The sequence below is a fragment of the Bubalus bubalis genome, chromosome 6, assembly GCF_019923935.1.
Source record: "Bubalus bubalis isolate 160015118507 breed Murrah chromosome 6, NDDB_SH_1, whole genome shotgun sequence".
Taxonomy (NCBI): domain Eukaryota; kingdom Metazoa; phylum Chordata; class Mammalia; order Artiodactyla; family Bovidae; genus Bubalus; species Bubalus bubalis.
The window spans coordinates 100,749,519-100,770,776 of NC_059162.1; the positions used below are offsets into that span (position 1 = coordinate 100,749,519).

The 21,258-nt window shown below is 37.8% G+C and overlaps 1 protein-coding gene and 1 pseudogene across 1 annotated transcript in view; one reads left to right on the forward strand and one right to left on the reverse strand.

Moving 5' to 3' along the window:
- The window catches only part of EIF2B3 (eukaryotic translation initiation factor 2B subunit gamma), a 117,262-nt gene that overhangs the window by 35,468 nt on the left and 60,536 nt on the right, over positions 1-21,258 (forward strand). Inside the window, exon 4 of the mRNA XM_006052575.4 lies at positions 9,007-9,166. Within this exon, the coding sequence (XP_006052637.3) occupies positions 9,007-9,166 (160 nt within the window). The remainder of the gene's footprint in view (positions 1-9,006; positions 9,167-21,258) is intronic.
- Positions 9,588-10,106, reverse strand: LOC112585694 (annotated as a pseudogene).

Sequence of the window (21,258 nt, forward strand, 5' to 3'; positions counted from 1 at the left end):
GAATAAAAAGCCTTTGTTATTTCTCTATTAATATCAGTACATTTGGAGATTAAAATTAAATTGTAGATATCTAAATCCTGGAAGAGATGTAATCAGCATTTTTATGTAGAACTCATTTAACATAAATTAACACATTCTCAGTTAGTTTTTAGCTTCGCATAGGAAAGATGAGTAGAATTCTTCTATTTGTTCTTAACCTGAAGAGGAAAACTTATTGTAGAAAGGTGAATGAGCTAAAAATATTAGAACTGTAAATGTTGAACCTGCATTTTAAAATTATAAATCTGGCATATCACCCTCTAGCCATGCTGTCCAGGACAATGGCATCTGATTTCTTTCCTTTCAGACATCTCTGCCTTTTCTTTGGAGGCAGCAGATTCGTCTCCTACCTCATTGCTTCAGGAAGCTGCCAAGTTACCTCTGTGATCCCTGCCCTAACTCCAAATAGTCACAAGTTCTACACAGGACACTCAGCTCTGTCAGAAAGTATGCTGTTTCTAAACATCTAAAATTGGATGTTCTCATCTTTGAGTCAGTTTAAACAAGGAGAAGGAGGTAACAAGAAGATTGCCAGTATTTACTGATGCTTTTGTTTGCTAGTAGCAGATTGAATTCTGAGGATACAAAGATATAAGAGCTCCTTATGAAGATCAAAGTCTAGATGGAGAAAAAAACAGCTTAGTGATTTAAGGTCAGTAATGGATCAGAAAAGACTTCATCTCTAGATGAGACAATATATTGACTCTTTGTTTTCCAGTAACTGTGGTAAGACCTGAATCTCGATGCGGTGGAAAGAGAGAATTGGGAATGCATTCTTGGCAGTTTACTCTAGCAGATTAACATTAACTATGTGGAGAGGGGATTGTGGGAGAGAGGCTGGCTAATTAGGTAGGTGGAGTCACATTTTGAAGACCCTTAATGTCATGCTAAGGAATTTGAACTTAATCCTGTAGAGTGATGATCTCCAAAATAGAGTGTTCTCAGAGCCAGAGGGTGTGCAGGATAGAGTCTCAGAGGAAAATATTAGACTCTCTAGTTCTTATTTTCTTGGGCTCTAAAGGCACTGCAGACGGTGACTGTAGCCATGAAATTAAAAGATGCTTGCTCTTTGGAAGAAAAACGATAACAAACCTAGAGAGCATATTGAAAAGCAGAGACATTACTTTGCAGACAAAGGCCTATATAGGCAAAGCCATGGTTTTTCTAGTTAGTCATGTACAGATGTGAGAGTTGCACCATAAAGAGGCTGAGTGCCGAAGAATTGATGCTTTTGAACAGTGGTGCTGGAGAAGACTTAAGAGTCCCTTGACAGCAAGGAGATCAAACCAGATAATCCTAAAGGAAATCAACCCTGAGTATTCATTAAAGGACTGATGCTGAACTTGAAGCTCCACTACTTTGGCCACCTAATGTGAAGAGCCAGCTCATTGAAAAAGACCCTGATGCTGGGAAAGATTGAAGGCAGGAGGAGAAGGGGACAATAAAGAATGAGATGGTTGGATGGCATCACTGACACAACGGACATGAATTTGAGCAAACTCCAGGAGATGGTGAAGAGCAAGGAAGCCTGGCGTGCTGCAGTCCATGGGGTTGCAAAGAGTTGGACATGACTTAGAGACTAAACAACAACAACTAGTTCTTTTAATTTTATTTCTTCTTATAAAAGTATCTTTTTTATATGTTATAGAAAGAGTATATTCTATCATTTATAGTGATTTGTGTGTTTTTAAATAAATTTAAGTGAGAATAAATGGATAAGTATTTATCTTTTTGTTTGGAGAACACTACTTTAGGGCAAGAATACACAGAAGAACCATACAAAAAAGATCTTCACAACCCAGATAATCACGATGGTGTGATCACTCACCTAGAGCCAGACATCCTGGAATGTGAAGTCAAGTGGGCCTTAGGAAGCATCACTACAAACAAAACTCGTGGAGGTGATGGAATTCCAGTTGAGCTATTTCAAATCCTAAAACATGATGCTGTGAAAGTGCTGCAGTCAATATGCCAGCAAATTTGGAAAACTCAGCAGTGGCCACAGGACTGGAAAAGGTCAGTTTCCATTCCAATCCCAAAGAAAGGCAATGCCAAAGAATGCTCAAACTACCACACAATTAATTGCACTCATCTCACACGCTAGCAGAATAACGCTCAAAATTCTCCAAGCCAGGCTTCAGCAATACGTGAACTGTGAACTTCCAGATGTTCAAGCTGGTTTTAGAAATGGCAGAGGAACCAGAGATCAAATTGTCAACATCTGCTGGATCATCAAAAAAGCAAGAGAGTTCCAAAAAAACATCTATTTCTGCTTTATTGACTATGCCAAAGCCTTTGACTGTGTGGATCACAATAAACTGTGGAAAATTCTGAAAAGAGATGGGAATACCAGACCACCTGACCTGCCTCTTGAGAAATCTGTATGCAGGTCAGGAAGCAACAGTTAGAACTGGACCTGTAACAACAGACTGGTTCCAAATAGGAAAAGGAATACGTCAAGGCTGTATATTGTCACCCTGCTTATTTAACTTCTATGCAGAGTACATCATGAGAAACGCTGGGCTGGATGAAGCACAAGCTGGAATCAAGATTGCTGAGAGAAATATCAATAACCTCAGATACGCAGATGACACCACCCTTATGGCAGAAAGTGAAGAACTAGAGAGCCTCTTGATGAAAGTGAAAGAGGAGAGTGAAAAAGTTGTCTTAAAGTTCAACATTCAGAAAGCTAAGATCATGACATCCGGTCCCATCACTTCACGACCAATAGATGGGGAAACAGTGGAAACAGTGGCTGACTTTATTTTGGGAAGGGTTCCAAAATCACTGCAGATGATGACTGCAGCCACGAAATTAAAAGATGCTTACTCCTTGGAAGGAAAGTTGTGACCAACCTAGACAGCATATTAAAAAGTGGAGACATTACTTTGCCAACAAAGGTCCATCTAGTCAAGGCTATGGTTTTTCTGGTAGTCATGTATGGATGTGAGAGTTGGACCGTAAAGAAAGCTGAGCTCCGAAGAATTGATGCTTTTGAAGTATGGTGTTGGAGAGGACTCTTGAGAGTCCCTTGGACTGCAAGGAGACCCAACCAGTCCATCCTAAAGAAAATCAGTCCTAGGTGTTCATTGGAAGGACTGATGTTGAAGCCGAAACTCCAGTAGTTTGGCCACCAGATGCGAAGAGCTGACTCATTTGAAAAGACCCTGATGGTGGGAAAGATTAAGGGCAGGAGGAGAAGGGAACAAGAGAGGATGAGATGGTTAGATGGCATCACCAACTCAATGGACATGAGTTTGGGTAGACTCTAGGAGTTGGTGATGGACAGGCAGGCCTGGCGTGTTACAGTCCATGGGGTCACAAAGAGTTGGACACAACTGAGCGACTAAACTGAAAACTGAAACTGAAGCAGTGGAAATTGGAGTACAGATTAGAATATGGGAAAATTGCAGTGAGAGAGACCAATTAAGATGGAAAAATATTTTGAGGCCTGAGCCAGGACAATGGAAATAAAAGAGGAGGACTTGGGACCAGTGAAATATGGGGATGGGGTAGGGAAACTTGGCCAGAGAGAGAGGACTTCAATCCTAGGCTCTGGCCAGCTTTCTGACTTTAGATCCTGGATGTTGGTGACACTGTGATTAAGTTAAGGAACAGAGGAAGGATATTTAGTTGAAAGCCTAAGGATTGTCACATTTCTTACTTACATACTAAGTTGGTCATTCCTTCTTGCACCTGCTCATCCGACCAGAGTGAAAAATAAAATGGCAGCTGGCCCTTTGGTGAGCACTTTGGGGACTGAAGACTGAATCTTTTCCAGGCATTTTCAACCAAAATTGAGCATAGTGAGGTCGCTATTGCAGTTCAGTTCAGTTCAGTCACTCAGTCGTGTCTGACTCTTTGTGACCCCATGAATTGCAGCACGCCAGGCCTCCCTGTCCAATCACCAACTCCCAGAGTTCACTGAGACTCATGTCCATCAAGTCAGTGATGCCATCCAGCCATCTCATCCTCTGTCGTCCCCTTCTCCTCTTGCCCCCAATCCCTCCCAGCATCAGAGTCTTTTCCAATGAGTCAACTCTTCGCATGAGGTGGCCAAAGTACTGGAGTTTCAGCTTTAGCATCATTCCTTCCAAAGAAATCCCAGGGCTGGCTGATCTCCTTCAGAATGGACTGGTTGGATCTCCTTGCAGTCCAAGGGACTCTCAAGAGTCTACTCCAACACCACAGTTCAAAAGCATCAATTCTTCGGCGCTCAGCCTTCTTCACAGTCCAACACTCACATCTATACATGACCACAGGAAAAACCATAGCCTTGACTAGACGAACCTTTGTTGGCAAAGTAATGTCTCTGCTTTTGAATATGCTATCTAGGTTGGTCATAACTTTCCAGTTAGCCATGGGTAATTATTTTTTATTTTTTAACTTTACAATATTGTATTGGTTTTGCCATATATCAACATGAATCTGCCACAGGTATACACGTGTTCCCCATCCTGAACCCACCTCCCTCCTCCCTCCCTGTACCATCCCTCCGGATCGTCCCAGTGCACCAGCCCCAAGCATCCAGTATCGTGCATCAAACCTGGACTGGCAACTCGTTTCATATATGATACTATACATGTTTCAATGCCATTCTCCCAAGTCATCCCACCCTCTCCCTCTCCCACAGAGTCCAAAAGACTGTTCTATACATCAGTGTCTCTTTTGCTGTCTCGTTGGGTTATTGTTACCATCTTTCTAAATTCCATATATATGTGTTAGTATACTGTATTGGTGTTTTTCTTTCTGGCTTACTTCACTCTGTATAAAAGGCTCCAGTTTCATCCACCTCATTAGAACTGATTCAAATGTATTCTTTATAATGGCTGAGTAATACTCCATTGTGTATATGTACCACAGCTTTCTTATCCATTCATCTGCTGATAGACATCTAGGTTGCTTCCATGTCCTGGCTATTATAAACAGTGCTGTGATGAACATTGGGGTACACATGTCTCTTTCAATTCTGGTTTCCTCAGTGTGTATGCCCAGTAGTGGGATTGCTGGGTCATAAGGCAGTTCTATTTCCAGTTTTTTAAGGAATCCCCACACTGTTCTCCATAGTGGCTATACTAGTTTGCATTCCCACCAACAGTGTAAGAGGGTTCCCTTTTCTCCACACCCTGTCCAGCATTTATTGCTTGTAGACTTTTGGATCACAGCCATTCTCACTGGCGTGAAATGGTACCTCATAGTGGTTTTGATTTGCATTTCTCTGATAATGAGTGATGTTGAGCATCTTTTCATGTGTTTGTTAGCCATCTGTATGTCTTCTTTGGAGAAATGTCTATTTAGTTCTTTGGCCCATTTTTGATTGGGTCATTTATTTTCTGGAATTGAGCTGTAGGAGTTGCTTGTATATTTTTGAGATTAGTTGTTTGTCAGTTGCTTCATTTGCTATTATTTTCTCCCATTCTGAAGGCTGTCTTTTCACCTTGCTTATAGTTTCCTTTGTTGTGCAGAAGCTTTTAAGTTTAATTAGGTCCCATTTGTTTATTTTTGCTTTTATTTCCAATATTCTGGGAGGTGGGTCATAGAGGATCCTGCTGTGATTTATGTCGGAGAGTGTTTTGCCTATGTTCTCCTCTAGGAGTTTTATAGTTTCTGGTCTTACGTTTAGATCTTTAATCCATTTTGAGTTTATTTTTGTGTATGGTGTTAGAAAGTGTTCTAGTTTCATTCTTTTACAAGTGGTTGACCAGTTTTCCCAGCACCACTTGTTAAAGAGATTGTCTTTAATCCATTGTATATTCTTGCCTCCTTTGTCAAAGATAAAGTGTCCATAGGTGCGTGGATTTATCTCTGGGCTTTCTATTCATGGGTAATTATTAAAGATTGAAGGCAGGAGGAGAAGGGGGCGACAGAAGATGAGATGGTTAGATGGCACCACCGGACTCAATGGACATGAGTTTGAGCAAGCTCCAAAAGTTGGTGATGAACAGGGAAGCCTGGCATGCTGCAGTCCATGGGGTCGCAAAGACTCAGACATGACTGAGCAAGTGAACTGAACTGAATTATTAAAGCACCAAACTACTCTTGGAGATTGGATTGAGATTGGACCACATAGAAAAATGTAAATTGTGACAATTCACAGTCGCACCAAATAGCTGAATTCATTAGTTCCTTATTGGCATGGGTGGGTATTGGGTGGTGATTTGGATCATAGTCATTGTTTATGGAAGTGCTGAGTGGGTAAAAGCATGGTAGTTACCTTACCCTGACAGTTTTTTCCCAGCGGAGTAAGTGTGTTTTTCTTTCTCCTTGCTGTAGGAAATTGTTTGCCAGATTGTGTTACTTATAACAATCTATCATGGAACAGCTGCCAGGAAAAGAAAAGAGGCTATTCCCAGTAGCTCTTCCCTCCTCCTACCCTACCATTACCACCACACACGCATACATCCGGTTTTGTTTTTTTCTTCTAGTTTTACTCAGTGGTTTTGGCTTGATTGAAAATGTTCTTATAATGACAGATTTCTGGACTTTGCCATGGCTTTGTAATTGGTTTTCTAAGCTCTGTTTGTTTGCTTTAGCCAAGACTAATCGGCAGCAGTTCAAGTTTGAATTCTGGGGTATCTTGAACACTAAAGTGCTATCTTCTACCTTCCCTTAAAGACCTTGTATGTTTCCACTTGGTCAAAAATGCATGCATTTACTGTCCTTTAAGAACTGTGCTTTTCACCCTTGACGTTGCCCTTGTTCCTTTACAGGAGCAGGCTTCGGTAAAGCTTACTGAGGACTGTTAGGATAGTAAATAGAGAGGTCTGTGGAGATGCCAGTTGGTCTCTGCAGATGACACATACTCTGATGTTAGAAAAGAACACAAGGCAACTGAGGGTTGATGTCTCCCAGGAACTTTCAAGTTAATTGCATTTCAGATATACAGTTGCTTCACAGTCCAAACAGTCTATGTTTATTCATGGTTTGTGGTCACACGTGATCATAAATACTTCTGGCTCTTTTAAGAGTTTTTCCACTTTCTCTCTGTGGGTTCCAGTTAGTAGAAGAACATTTTCATTTCTAGAATGGCCTTTACATTTTTAGAATAAAAATTAAAACAATAGTCATTTATTTTCTTACAATTATAACTTTTATTAAACAAAAATAAACAGTATTAAAAAGATATAAGGATGATTTCATTTTCTTTTTAGACTTTAGTTTCTTCTTCCAGGATTTCTAGCCTTGGAAACAAAGTACATTGATCAGTCAGCAAAGACTTTCCTTTGGAAATGCAGTTGCAAAGAGAACAGGAATATGTTTGGTCTCAGTGAGAGTGGTGCATTCTTTGGGAACAGGCAGGAAGAGGGCCTGACAGAATAGCACCTCCATCTGTATCCCAGGTTCTGCCCTTTCAGACTGAATCCTTTCATTTCACACTGAGAACAGATGGCAACCAGACACTAGGAGGAAGGCTCCGTTTCTTGTGCTCCTTGGGGATTTCGCATTCAGCTTAGCAAAAAGTCATCTAAAAGCAGAGAGAAAAATGAGGCTGCAGACTGTTCACAATTATGCAGGACTTGTTTGGCATTCGTTATGCTGACAGATTTATTTTCTGCAGATACTGAATGATAACAGCATTTATTTTCTAAGACAGCATTGTCACCACTTCAGAAGCATCTGCATTGGGGTCGTTTTCTTCACTTTGGAGTACAGTTAATAACTTAATTTATTGTGGAACAGTCAGCTTGCAGAAATCAGTCATCTTATTAGAGAAACTTAGGAAAATAGAAAGGATTTTTTTTCTTCAACAAACTGTCATTTTCATTGTAATGAAATGGGGTAACTTCTGTGCGGCTCTAGTGACATGTCTTTAGTAATGGCCCATGCTTCCTGCCTTTCTAAGTACTGTTAACAAGAAGTGGGATTCTGCAGGCCATTTCTTCCTTAGCTTGCATGTATGTAGGCTGATTTGTTAATGTTTGACGGTTCCTGGATGGTGAGTTGCAGGCTTAGGAATTCTTTTTCCTAAAAAGAAGATGTTTATAGGAACTTTTTTTTTTTTAAGCTCAGTTAAGATCCAGAAAGAACTAGGAGAGCCTTAATAAGTAGAAGAGTAGAAAAAAAAAAAAAATCCAAATTTGAACTTCTTAAACCTGAAGCCTTCAAAAGGAATTGTTTAGGTTATAAATAATGAATTTTATGTAGAAAAAGAAATGATGGTCCTAATACAGATTCTGTATTTGGAATAAGAAATTACAGGCAGTAAGATAAGGCATTCTGATGGTTGAGTCTCACTTTCTGAGCAAGTGCGATTCTTTTTCCTAGAATGTAAGTTGAAATTGTCTATTTTCCCCCAAAGCAAGAATCTTGATTTTAAATTAAAATTTTAGAAAAGTTGGAGCCACTTACAAAAATTTCTCTAGATACTCACTTTATTCTTTAACCTAAATAATGTAGTCCAGTGTTTTTCAGACTTTTTAAAATAGCAGAATTTGTATTGTTATGAGGATTAAATGAATGCTTATATACATACCCAAGGTTGTCGTATAATGGTTTATTAGCTTGACTGTTTTCCCAAAGAGGGGCACATTATAATATATTCATCCTGTTATTTATTTCCTAGTATTATAGCAAAGTGACTGCTTTAAAATAAAGTATTTCACAATCTTATTGGATCATCAGAGTGTGTGAAAGCACCTTTTAAACTGTAAAGAGACATATAAATTTTAAGATCATTAACAATGTGATGGTTTTCGTACTCTCTTCCTTAGAGCCTAGGACTCCAGAGGTGCCTCAGGGACAGCAGCAGTAAGGCACACAAAGGGGAGGTAGGGTTTCCAGACCCTCCCCCAACACAGTTCAGTTAGAACGACCTATTTATTTTACCTATTCCACCACCGTGGAAAAGGTTTGAGGACAAGTGTCCAGTTTGCGTGAGCTTCTGAGACATTGTGAGTTTATCCTGTGATGATTTTGTGTGATCCTTTGTCCCTTGTGATACTGACTTTTCCTCTTCTCCTTTGACAGACAGATGTACTGGTCCTGAGCTGTGATCTGATAACAGATGTTGCCTTACATGAGGTTGTGGACCTATTCAGAGCTCATGATGCATCGCTTGCCATGTTAATGAGAAAAGGTCAAGAAAGCTTAGAACCAGTTCCAGGTCAAAAGGGGAAAAAAAAAGCAGGTAAGGAGGGTGGAATTTGATTTCTTTCTTTGTCAACTTCTTATAATTATCATTCACGCTTTCACTCAAAAAGAAATATTTATTGAAAACTGACTGTGCTGCAGGTACTGTGCTAGGGGTGGATGACATAAAGTCAAATAAGACACAGTCCCTGATTTAAAGAAGCTTATAGCTATTGATTATGTATTATCCAAGAGGCTTTTGTCTACAGAGAGGAGCACTCAGAACTGTTTGCATTGTGTAACTGAATACATATACCTAAGAAACAAAAAAATTAATTTAAAATCACTTTTTAAAAAATAATTAAAATCCGATGACAAGTTAGACATCTTTAAGCAATTAAGATTACTATTGCACATTTAGAATGGTTGATTCTTTTTTTTTAAGTTGTTTCAAAGTAGTTTATTTAGGGGTTCCATTTTCACTCTTCAATAGATTTTATGTATTTCTCATATGCTTCTTCACTCATTAGTTCATCTAGTTCTGAAGGGTTACTGAATGTCATCTTGATCAGCCAGCCATCTTCATAACAAGACTTGTTGACAACTCCTGGATTTTCTGCTAGAGCTTTATTAATTTCAGTTACTTCTCCTGATAGAGGAGAATAGAGTTCACTAGCAGCTTTCACACTTTCCAAAGCACCAAACTCCTCGTTTGTTCAACTTTGTCCCAACTTACGGCAGACTACAGTAAACAACATCTCCCAAAGCTTCCTGTGCAAAATTGCTGATTCCCACTGTTCCAACACCATTTTCTGTTGTTACCCATTCGTGTTTTTCTGTGAATTTCCGCACCGACAGCAGAGCAGGGCCGGTGCGCAGCGCCCGGAGGGCACCCGCCCGCAGTTCCCAGGGCCGCGGCGAGCAGGGCGCGTTGGTGCTGAGATGGCGCGCAGGCTGCCGACCGCGGCCCGCAACCTCCGCACCGCGCGCAGCGCCATGTTCGCCCGGGTACAGAGGGTCTCCGCGCGGCACCTCTAGAATGGTTGATTCTTTTGAATACTCCAGTGACCTTGAAAGTTGCTCAGTCGTGTCTGACTCTTTGCAACCCCATGGACTATACAGTTCATGGAATTCTCCAGGCCAGAATACTGGAGTGGGTAGCCTTTCCCTTCTCAAAGGGTTCTTTCAACCCAGGAATTGAACCATCTCCCACATTGCAGACGGATTCTTTACCAGCTGAGCCACCACGAACACTAAATAGCCAGTAAACAAAACAGTCATTAACCATGTTTTGTCTTGGGATTACAAAATATCTTGATATTTCCCCGGATTCCAGTAGTGGGTTATTTTTTTAATTTTCAGAGAGTTATAGTAATCTTACCAGATCCAAAAGAAAAGGAATAATACTCTACTCCAGCCAGGGTTATAGAATTTGGGCTTTTGGCTTATTGTTGATTTTTAGTTAAGGCATAGTTCATGACTGCTTTTCCCAGAGTATTTCAGCTGAGTCATTCATACCATGACTGGGCTACTTTTAATAACTGAACTTATGACCAAAAAACTTTGTGAGATTGTACTTTTTATATAGGTTTTAGTTTTTCCTATAATATGTTTTTTCCCACTGGAATGTGTCCTTTAGATTTTTCTTAGCCAGCATTATATAACCCATTGTCCTGTCATTATATATTGACATGGTCTGTTACAATTATTAGAAGCTATGTATGGTTTATTAGTATCTGATTATTATTAATAAAGCCACCTAGAATGTTCATTCATAGGATTTTAGTAATGTAGTTTATACTTTTAGCTCTCTTTTTCAGAACATTTGGTTAATTTATTATTTTGAACTATAGCATTGAAACTTCTTTCTAGGTACTTTTTGTATTAAAGCAATCACTGATACAGATTAATTGTTGTTTTTTTTTAAATTTTATTTTATTTTTAAACTTCACAATATTGTATTGGTTTTGCCAAACATCTAAATGAATCCGCCACAGGTACACATGTGTTCCCCATCCTGAACCCTCCTCCCTCCTCCCTCCCCATACCATCCCTCTGGGTCGTCCCAGTGCACCAGCCCCAAGCATCCGGTATCGTGCATCGCAGATTAATTGTTGAATCCTCTTTGTACCTTGTTATTATGTATACTTCCCACGTGGATCAGTCCTTTGGTTCTTGATGTAATTTCTACTTTTGTGAGCTCTGGTTTGCTTACTCACAATTCCTTGTATTCATCCTTTTCTACCTACTAGATAGAAGCAAGTGTATTGTCAGACTGTATAAACATATATATATTTTACAAATATTATTTTCTTTTTTAATAATCTTCTACTTATATCAATGTAAAAAAATCAAATACCTTACTATAGTTACTCTTCTTGGTATTATAACTTTCTTGTACATTGTATATTAGCTTTTATGTCTTAATTATCATTATAGATGAGTAGCTTTTCATAATTTTATTTTAAATTAACTATTTGTCCATTTAAAAATTGATGCTTAAATCGTAACAACATGGTTATTGGAAGTTTTCTTTAAGGTGGCTCTTCTGTTTTTGAAAAAGTGTGATGTTCACTGGTAACTTGCTATATGGTTACATTCTGAGTATGGAGGGCAGGGAAGCTGGAAATGGTACTGGAGAGAATACAGGGATTAGACTAATGAGTTTGAACTTTATCCCTGAAACAGTAGGGATGTACTTGAGGAATTTTAAATAAGAGAATGTCATAATCAGATTTGTATTTTAGATTTTTTCATTCTTTACATGAAATTTTGAACTCCTCAGTATCTATATTTTGTTGTATTTGAGGACTAAGTTTTAAATGCTTACCATGGAATGCTATGCATTTCAATGATACGCATTTTTTTTTAAGAATCATAAATTTCTCAGATTGTATGTTTGGTCTGCCTCTTGACTGCTCTTATGTGCCAGAACAGCCAGTGGTCCTCTCTTTCTCAGATATTGTTTAATAGTCTGGATCTGTTAGATCCAAGTTTCCCAAACAGTGTTCTTAGTGGCTTATGGGAGAATGGCTAATGGCTAGATGTTTCAGGAGCCATCTTTCTTCCTGTTGCCACTTCCTTCTCAGATTTTTAGGAACTAAAGATACTGAGGAGGGCAGGATCAAATTAATTTATGTTTGGATTTTTGGAGCTTATTATTCCCCATACTGGTTTTTCCTGTGGTCGTGTATGGATGTGAGAGTTGGACTGTGAAGAAGGCTGAGCGCCGAAGAATTGATGCTTTTAAAGTGTGGTGTTGGAGAAGACTCTTGAGAGTCCCTTGGACTGCAAGGAGATCCAACCAGTCCATTCTGAAGGAGATCAGCCAGCCCTGGGATTTCTTTGGAAGGAATGATACTAAAGCTGAAACTCCAGTACTTTGGCCACCTCATGCGAAGAGTTGACTCATTGGAAAAGATTCTGATGCTGGGAGGGATTGGGGGCAAGAGGAGAAGGGGACGACAGAGGATGAGATGGCTGGATGGCATCACTGACTCGATGGACGTGAGTCTCAGTGAACTCTGGGAGTTGATGATGGACAGGGAGGCCAGGCGTGCTGCGATTCATGGGGTCACAAAGAGTTGGACGCGACTGATCTGATCTGATCTGATTCCCCATACTGTAAGCCTTTACATATGATGTTCTCTGCCAGAAATGCTCTCCCCTTACCCGAAACGCATGCACTCTAAATCCGACTTAACTTCAAGTTATCTGCTAAGAGAGGCCTTCCTTGACCCTCTAATTCAACCCCTATTTGCCTACATATGGCAGCCCTACTCTTGTACTTACTCTCTCCTCTATTGAACTATAAGCTCCATGAGAATAGGAGTCATGTCTGTTTTGTTTAGTTTATCCCCACATCTGGCTCAGTTATGGCCCATGGTGACCAGTCAGTAGATACTACTGAATGGTTGAGGGGCCTGCCTATAAAGGTATCTCTATTGCCCTCAAGGTAAGAGAAAGTATATTCAAGCCCTAGATGTTTAAGTCCTAAAAATTTGAGTCTAAGCTGTAGTTGGGTTCATGAATGGGTATTATAAGAGTCTGAGTTTCAGCAATATACAATATACTGACACTACATTGCCTTTTTTTTTTTTTTTTTTTTAAATTTAATCTTAGTTCTCTGACCAGGGATCGAACCTAAGCCCCTGCGTAGAGTCCTAAATACTTGATCACCAGGGAATTCCCATTGCCTATTAATTTATGTTTAGAAATGTTTCCAAGATTTTTAAATTAAACAGCTGCTGCTGTAGTATGGTTGTTAAATGCACAGGTTCTAGAATTCAGACTGAGTGGGCTTCAGTGCTCAAAAACTGTGCAGTCTTGGACAAATTATCTAACTAACCTGAACTTCATTTTCATTATCTATAAAGCGAGACTGAATCCTTTGAGGATTTTTGTGTGAGAATTAAATGAGATGTCTGTAAATCAGGCAGTCTACTTCTTGAAACAGCATAGTTGGTCATCTATATCCAGGTTTCACAATATGAATTCAACCAACCAGTTGTATAAAGATTTCCATTCACCATCCTTGCTTAGAAAATCCAAGGTTTCCTTCTCTCTCAATTTCAGTGAGAACATATTGTATTTATTTTGCTTCATCACAGATAACATGTTTACTAAGAGGCTTTTTTTCCTGGGCATTCCTCTGTTCAACTGTTTAATGCTATTAAAATTATGGTTTTATGATACAAATTATTGACTATTATCTCTATAGTTCCCGTGTCTCTTGGAATGTTTGAAATGGAAAATGTTGTAGGAAACTGTTATTTAACTTACCCAGTTCACTGTAGTATTTCTCAAACTCTTTCCTAGTTCTCAGAATAATGGATAGCTTTGGTCCAGCCTGTGTTAAGTCATTTCAGTCGTATTCAGCTGTTTGCAACCCCATGGACTGTAGCCTGCCAGGATCCTCTGTCCAAGGGATTTTCCAGGCAAGAATACTGGAATGGGTTGCCATGCCTTTCTCCAGGGGATCTTTCTGACCCAGGGATTGAACCCTTGTCTTTTATGTCTCTTGCATTGGCAGGCAGGTTCTTTACCTGGGTCCAGACTAGATCAATATATATCAGGGTGCTTCAGAATCTCACAAATGAAAGCTGTCACTTGGTTGTCACCTCTCAGTCAGCTTAGCTCCCTCTATATTAACACATGTTGGCAGGCAGTTCTGAGTCTGTATTTCTTTTGCTTCAGTTTCCTTTATTTCTCTCAAAGCTCTACTTCAACAAGCAAACTTCTACTCCTGTTTAGGCTTCTGATTTATCTTTTTTTCTCTTCTCAATCTCATTCTTTCTACCCCAACCCTTTTTTTCCCCTAATTATGTCCAACAGAAGTGATTGAAACCCCTGCGTACTCAAAACTGAAATTCTTGTGATTAAGGAATCAGTGTACAGAAATAAGTTCAAATATAGTAGAAATTGTATGTCATGGTGTGACAGGTACAATAGCAGGAACATGTACAAAATATAGGGGGCAATTTAATGTTTCAGTTACAGGGAAATGTGTTTCAAGGCATAATATTTGAAAAGAAGGAGGCGAGTGATTTACTTAGGTACAGACAGGGGTAGCTGGTATGAAATCAGATCGCTGACTAACAAATACATTAAATGTTGATGTAGTCATTGAATTTAGGACATATTATATATGAAATCTATACTAAGCCCTATATGAGAAACATAAATAATCAAGATTTGCTCACAAGATAAAATTAATGGGGCTAGGTAGTTTTGTTGCTTTACCAACTTGTATAATCCATCTATGGCCTAATAACACTTTGTGGATAGTTGTTCAAAACTCACATCAGTGGTAAGTGACAGAATCAGAATTTGAACTCATGGCTTCTAACTCCACAGCCTGGACTTTCTAGTTCATTTCTTTTTTTTAATTTTAATTTTTTATCAGTGTTTTATATGCCCATAATTTTAAAAGTACTGTAATTATTCATGGTATATTATAATAAGTAGCAACCCCCATCCTGTCTATCCTCACCATACTAGGAGGCAGCCACTTAACATTTTTAGCCAATTTTTTTTCACATTTAATCCCACATCTCAAATGACATGCTTTTGTTTGCTGTGTCTTGATATTTTTAGTTTTAGGAATTATCTACTTACTTTCTACTGTGAAACTTAAAGATTTAGTTCTGTTTTACCACACCCTCTCCCCCTACACACAAGGCATGCAAATTTCCAGTCTCCCCAGCTTCCTAATATAGTGACTTATATTGTAGTGTTGATTAACTGAATATATGTTTACATTATTATGAACTTATAAATGATATTCACAGCAGAACCTTGTAGTATGTTGTTATTTTTCTCTTTATTTTCCTAAAAATTGTCCTGTTTTTTCATTTGACTAATTTTCTATGTATTTATTACCAATTCAGCCTTAATCCCAGTTGTGTGAATTTCCTCCTCTAATTACTTGCCAACAGTCTAAGTATTCCCAGAATTTCAAATTCTTGAAGATCTCTCTCTTAGATTCTGGATTAGTTGCTCTGCTATAGAACTGTCTTTTTAGGTTCACCCTTCATTCTCATATCTTGAGCCTCATATTTTCCTCTTTCTTAGCTAATGTACCTTTGTGTGTGTGTGTATAAAAATATATCCTCTGGTAGCCTCCTAAGATGGGGTTTGTGAAAAATAAATTTTGTGAGTTTTTGCACATCTTTATTCTGCTCTAATACTTATTGGATATTTTGGCTGGATATAAAATTCTCATGGAAATCCTGACCCCTCAAAATTTTGAAGGTATTATTTCACTATATTCTAGCTTTTCTGTGAAGTCCAATGGCATAGTGATTCTTGAGTCTTTGTATGAAACTTTTTTTTCCCCTTTCTAGAAACTTATAGAATCTTATTATTTCCAAACTTCTAAAATTTCACATTGATATGCCTTAGTGTTTAATTGTCGTCTCTTGTGTTGAATGACATCTCTTGTGTTGGATGATCTCTTGGGCTTTTCAATCTGAAAATTCAAGTCCTCAGTTCTGACATTTTTTTCTCAAATTAATCTCCTTTTTTTTAAAAAAAAATTAAGTGAACTTTTATTCATACATGTTTAATGTTCTCTTAAACTCCAATTCTCTGTTTTGTTTGCCTGTTTTTTTTTTTTTATTAAAGTATATTATAGTTGGTTTACAATATTATCTAAGTTTCAGGTGTACATCATAGTGATTCAGTTTCTAAAGATTATATTCCATTTATAATTATTATAAAATACTGACTACATTCCCTGTGCTGTACAATCTATTTTTTTTTTTGCTTATTTATTTTATACATGGTTGTTTGTACCTGTAAATACCCTACCTCTGTTATGCCTCCATCTTCATTCTCCCCACTGGTAACCACTAGTGTTGTCTATATCTGTGAGTCTGTTTCTTTTTATTTTTTAAATTTCACATATAAGTGATAACATACTGTGTGTGTCTTTCTCATCTGACTTATTTCATTAAGTAAGCATAATACCCTCCAGGTCCCTACATGTTGTTACAAATGGCAAATTTTCATTCTTTTTTATGTCTTGCTGAAGAACTCCGTACTGCAAGTTCTGAACAGTGTTAACTTAGATTTTCTATTAAGAATTTTTAAGTTTTATGCTTAACACATAATTCCTTGATCCAAACAGATTTGTCTTTTGTATATGGTATGAGGTTGGCTTTTTTTTTTCCCATGTAGATGTCCCTTCTTCCTTGCTCCATTTGTTAAATGGACCTTTTCTCCAAGGTGAGAATCTTCTAGCAAAGCATAAGTTATGAATTTATGTAACCTGATCACAAATATAATATCTCATTACTTTTTCCCCTTGCTGGATGGAAGCAAGTAGCTAGGCCAGCCCATATTCAATGGGAGAGGATACAGAAGGGTGTGAATGCTAGGAAGCTGTTATAATTCTTTGAGTGTGCCTACCAAAGCTGAACCCACTAATATGTCTAGGGCTTTAGCTGGGACAGCCACATTTCTTTCTTTAAAAAAAAATAAATATATTTATTTATTTATCTAGTTGTGTCGAGTCTTAGTTGTGGCATGTGAACTCATAGTTGCAGCATATGAGATTTAATTTCCTGACCAGGATTGAACCCAGGCCCCCTGCATTGGAAGTGTGAAGTCTTAGCCACTGGACCACCAGGGAAGTCCCTTTCTTTTTTCATTTAGTCTCTTACACAGGAGGCTAGCCCAGGCTTGCTCACATGGCAGCAGCAGCAGGTTCTAAGAAAATAACAGAAGCTACACAATCTCTTGAGGCCAAAAATCAGAACTTACATTGTGTTACTTTCTCCAAACTCTTGTTAGTCAAAGTTAGTCACTAGACCAACCTAGATATAAAGGATGGGGAGCTAACCATATTAATTTTTTTTTCCCTTCTGGTCAGCACTCTTTTTTTTTTCCTCACACTTTTTTGCTTTGGTAAAAAACATGTAACATAAAATGTAGTTTAGTGGCATTAAATACATTTATAATGTGGAGCAGCATCGCCTCTACCCGTCTCCATAATTCTTCTCATCTTATAAAACTGAAACTTCATAGCCATTAAATATAAATCCCCATTTTCTCCCTCCTCCTAGCCCATGGCAAATGCCATCTGCTTTCTGTCTGTATGATTTTGGCTACCTTAATTTAAGTACCATATATAAATAGACTTATATAGTATTTGTCTTTTTGTCACTGTCTTTTTTTGACTTAGTACAGTGTCCTCAAAGTATATCTATGTGGTAACATATTTTAGGATTTCCTTCCTTTTTAAGCTGAATAATATTCTCTTATGTGTATATACCTCATTTTGCTTATCTGTTTAGTTCACAGATGGACATTTGGGTTGCTTCTACATTTTAACTATTTTGAGTAATGCTGCTGTGAACATGGGTATACAAATATCTCTTCAAGACCTTACTTTCATTCCTTTGGGTATATATCCAGAAGTGGAATTGCTGGATCATATTGTAATTCTATTTTTAATTTTTTAAGGAACCATGATGCTGTTTTCCACAGTGGCTACCATTTTACATTCTAGGCTCTATTTCTTGATGGGAAGAGCTACAACAAATCTGTAACCCTTTTAAATCTATAATATACACTATTACTTTTTATTTGCTAATATTTTATTCAGGATTCTTATATTTATATAATGAGTGAATTTGCCTGTAATCTTCCTTTCTCTTATCTTTGTCTGGTTTTGGCATCAGAATCATACTGGCCTCATAAAATGAGATGAGATTCCCCACCCCAAACATATGACCTGTCACAGGGTGGTGCACAAATATATTTCTTAGTTGAATGAATGAATGGATAAGTAAATGACTAAAGAGGAAACAGAAGAAAAAAAAAACTGGAAAAATATATGGATATGGTTATGACAGTTTTTTAAGATGGGAGTTCATAGTTTTAACTGCCTTCTTAACCTTACTTGTGTAAACTTTCTTAGGATGGACAATCTTAGGATGTTCTTGCTGTGCTTCCCAGGTGGAATTCACTTTGTTAATGCAGAACAGAAAGAAACCTGTCCAAGTTTCTATAGTTTGTATCATATTCTGAGGTCCTAGTTACTATGGTAGCTACAAAGAAGCCAATAGAAGGAGGGGGGCCTGAGAGTGAGGGAAATGTGACTGAAGTGCAACATAGCTGAAAAATTGATTTGTTGAAAATTATTGCTCCCAGGACATTGAGTAATTCAAGGTTTCTGTGGGCCAGAGGAGTTGGATAGGGTAAGCACTCCAAATATATCCAAAAATAACATCTCTGTGTTATTTCTTTTTAAAATGTTGGCTTGTAATCAGACCTTTGCAGACTTTGTTATATTCTCAAGTTTCCATGTAATGGATGAATTGATATATGTCACAGTTGCTTTGAGGCATTTGAAATTCTCTGTAAAATATAGCTTCAGTTGAAATTCTCTGTAAATTTCATATTAGCATTCTTTTTTTTTTAATTTTTAAAATTAATTTATTTATTTTAATTGGAGGCTAATTACTTTACCATATTGTGGTGGTTTTTGCCATACATTGACATGAATCAGCCACAGGTATACGGGTCCACATATCCCAAACCCTACCCCCCACCTCCCTCCCCATCCCATCTCTCTGGGTTGTCCCAGTACACCAGCTTTGAGTACCCTGTTTCATGCATTGTACTTGGACTGGTCATCTATTTCAGATATGATAATGTACATGTTTCAGTGCTATTCTCTAAAATCATCCCAACCTCGCCTTCTCCCACAGAGTCCAAAAGTCTGTTCTTTATATTTGTGTCTATTTTGTTGTCTTGCATATAGGGTCATCATTACCATCTTTCTAAATTCCATATATATGTGTTAATATACTGTATTGGTGTTTTTCTTTCTGACTTACTTCACTCTGCGTAATAGGCTCCAGTTTCATCTACCTCATTAGAACTGACTCAAATGTATTCTTTTTAATAGCTGAGTAATATTCCATTGTGTATAGGTACCACAGCTTTCTTATCCATTCATCTGCCAGTGGACATCTAGGTTGCATCTAGGATGTCCTAGCTATCATAAACAGTGCTGTGATGAATGTTGGGGTACACATGTCTCTTTCAGTTCTGGTTTTGTCGGTGTGTATTTCCAGGAGTGGGATTGCTGGGTCTTATGGCAGTTCTATTTCCAGTTTTTTAAGGAACCTCCACGCTGTTCTCCACAGTGGCTCTACTAGTTTGCATTCCCACCAACAGTGTAAGAGGGTTCCCTTTTCTCCACACCCTTTCTAGCATTTACTGCTTGTAGACTTTTGATAGCAGCATATTGGCATTATTTATCCTTCCTTCTTTGGAGTTCACTTATCTTGGTAACAAAAAGAAAAGTGTAATTTTTTATGACAGTTTCTCCCTATTCAGATTAAAACACTGCATGTGAGCTAACCAAAAACATTTGAAAGTATGAATGCTTTCAAGAACCTGAACTAAACACATTGTACACTTGAGTGAAACATTTGGTTTTAGGTATAGGCAGCTGCAGCCAACAGGGAAGCATATTAGGTTATATAGTGGCCATTGTCTGTCAATAGGAGGTAGACAAGTTCATCTTTACAGATGGCCATTTTTCCTAGAACTCAACTTTTAGTTTTTCTCTTTCAAAGAGGTATTAAATCATTGCTTTATTTGATTGTTGTAAAGATCAAATGAGAGTGTGTCTTTTGTTTCATTTTTTAAACTTAAACATTTTATTCGATGTTTTAGTTAAAAGCACTAAATACAGTTTTACAGATAACTATTAATTCATTTAGTTCTCCTAACAATCCTGTGAGGTAGGTGTCGGCACTATTATTTCTTTCTTACAGATGAAATTGAGGAATAGAAGTTTAGTATTTTGCTCAAAGATGTACAGCTAGTATGTGGAATTCATACCCAAGTAGTCTAACTTCAGAAGCTCTCTTCTTAATCATTACACTATGCTGTCTTTATGTGAAAATGCTTTTGTAAGCTATAAACAGATACTGTAAGGATGTTACTGGCAGATTTTATTAAGTGTTCAACATTGTACTAGATGTTGTGGAAGATCTAAAGGAATCATAAATCTGCCTTTTTAGAATTTGTAATCTTGTTGGGGGAAAGAAATATGACACAGAAGACAGCAATAATATGGCAGCCTATAAGATCACTGTCTGCCAGAGAACTCTCCTCATCTAGTAAATATGTGCCTTATTTTCTTTCATTGCTCCCATCCACAGCATAGAATCTAGTGCATAATACACATATAGTTACTGTTGGCTAAATGTGGATGTCCTTAAACACTATTCCCATTTACACAGTGAGCAGACCTAGGTTATTATTTGCAGAGAAGCAGTTGTACTTTCCTTCTGTTCCATGCAGTGAACTTGAGATTCATCCACTTAATTTGGCTAAGCAGTATCTTGATTGCCCCTCTTTTTCTTTAACTTTTCATTTTTTATATTTACTTATTATTTTTAACAAATAAAAATTATATATTTAAGATAAACAGCATAATGTTTTGATATATGTAAACATTATAAAATGATTACCACAAACTAATTAAAATATCCATCATCTCATTAACTTTTCATTTTTTATATATAATTTCACATTTACAGGTTATAGGGGTAGTACAGAGATTGCATATATCCTTTACCCAGATTCCCCAAATATTAGCATTTTCTCTAGTATTCTCCCTCTTTC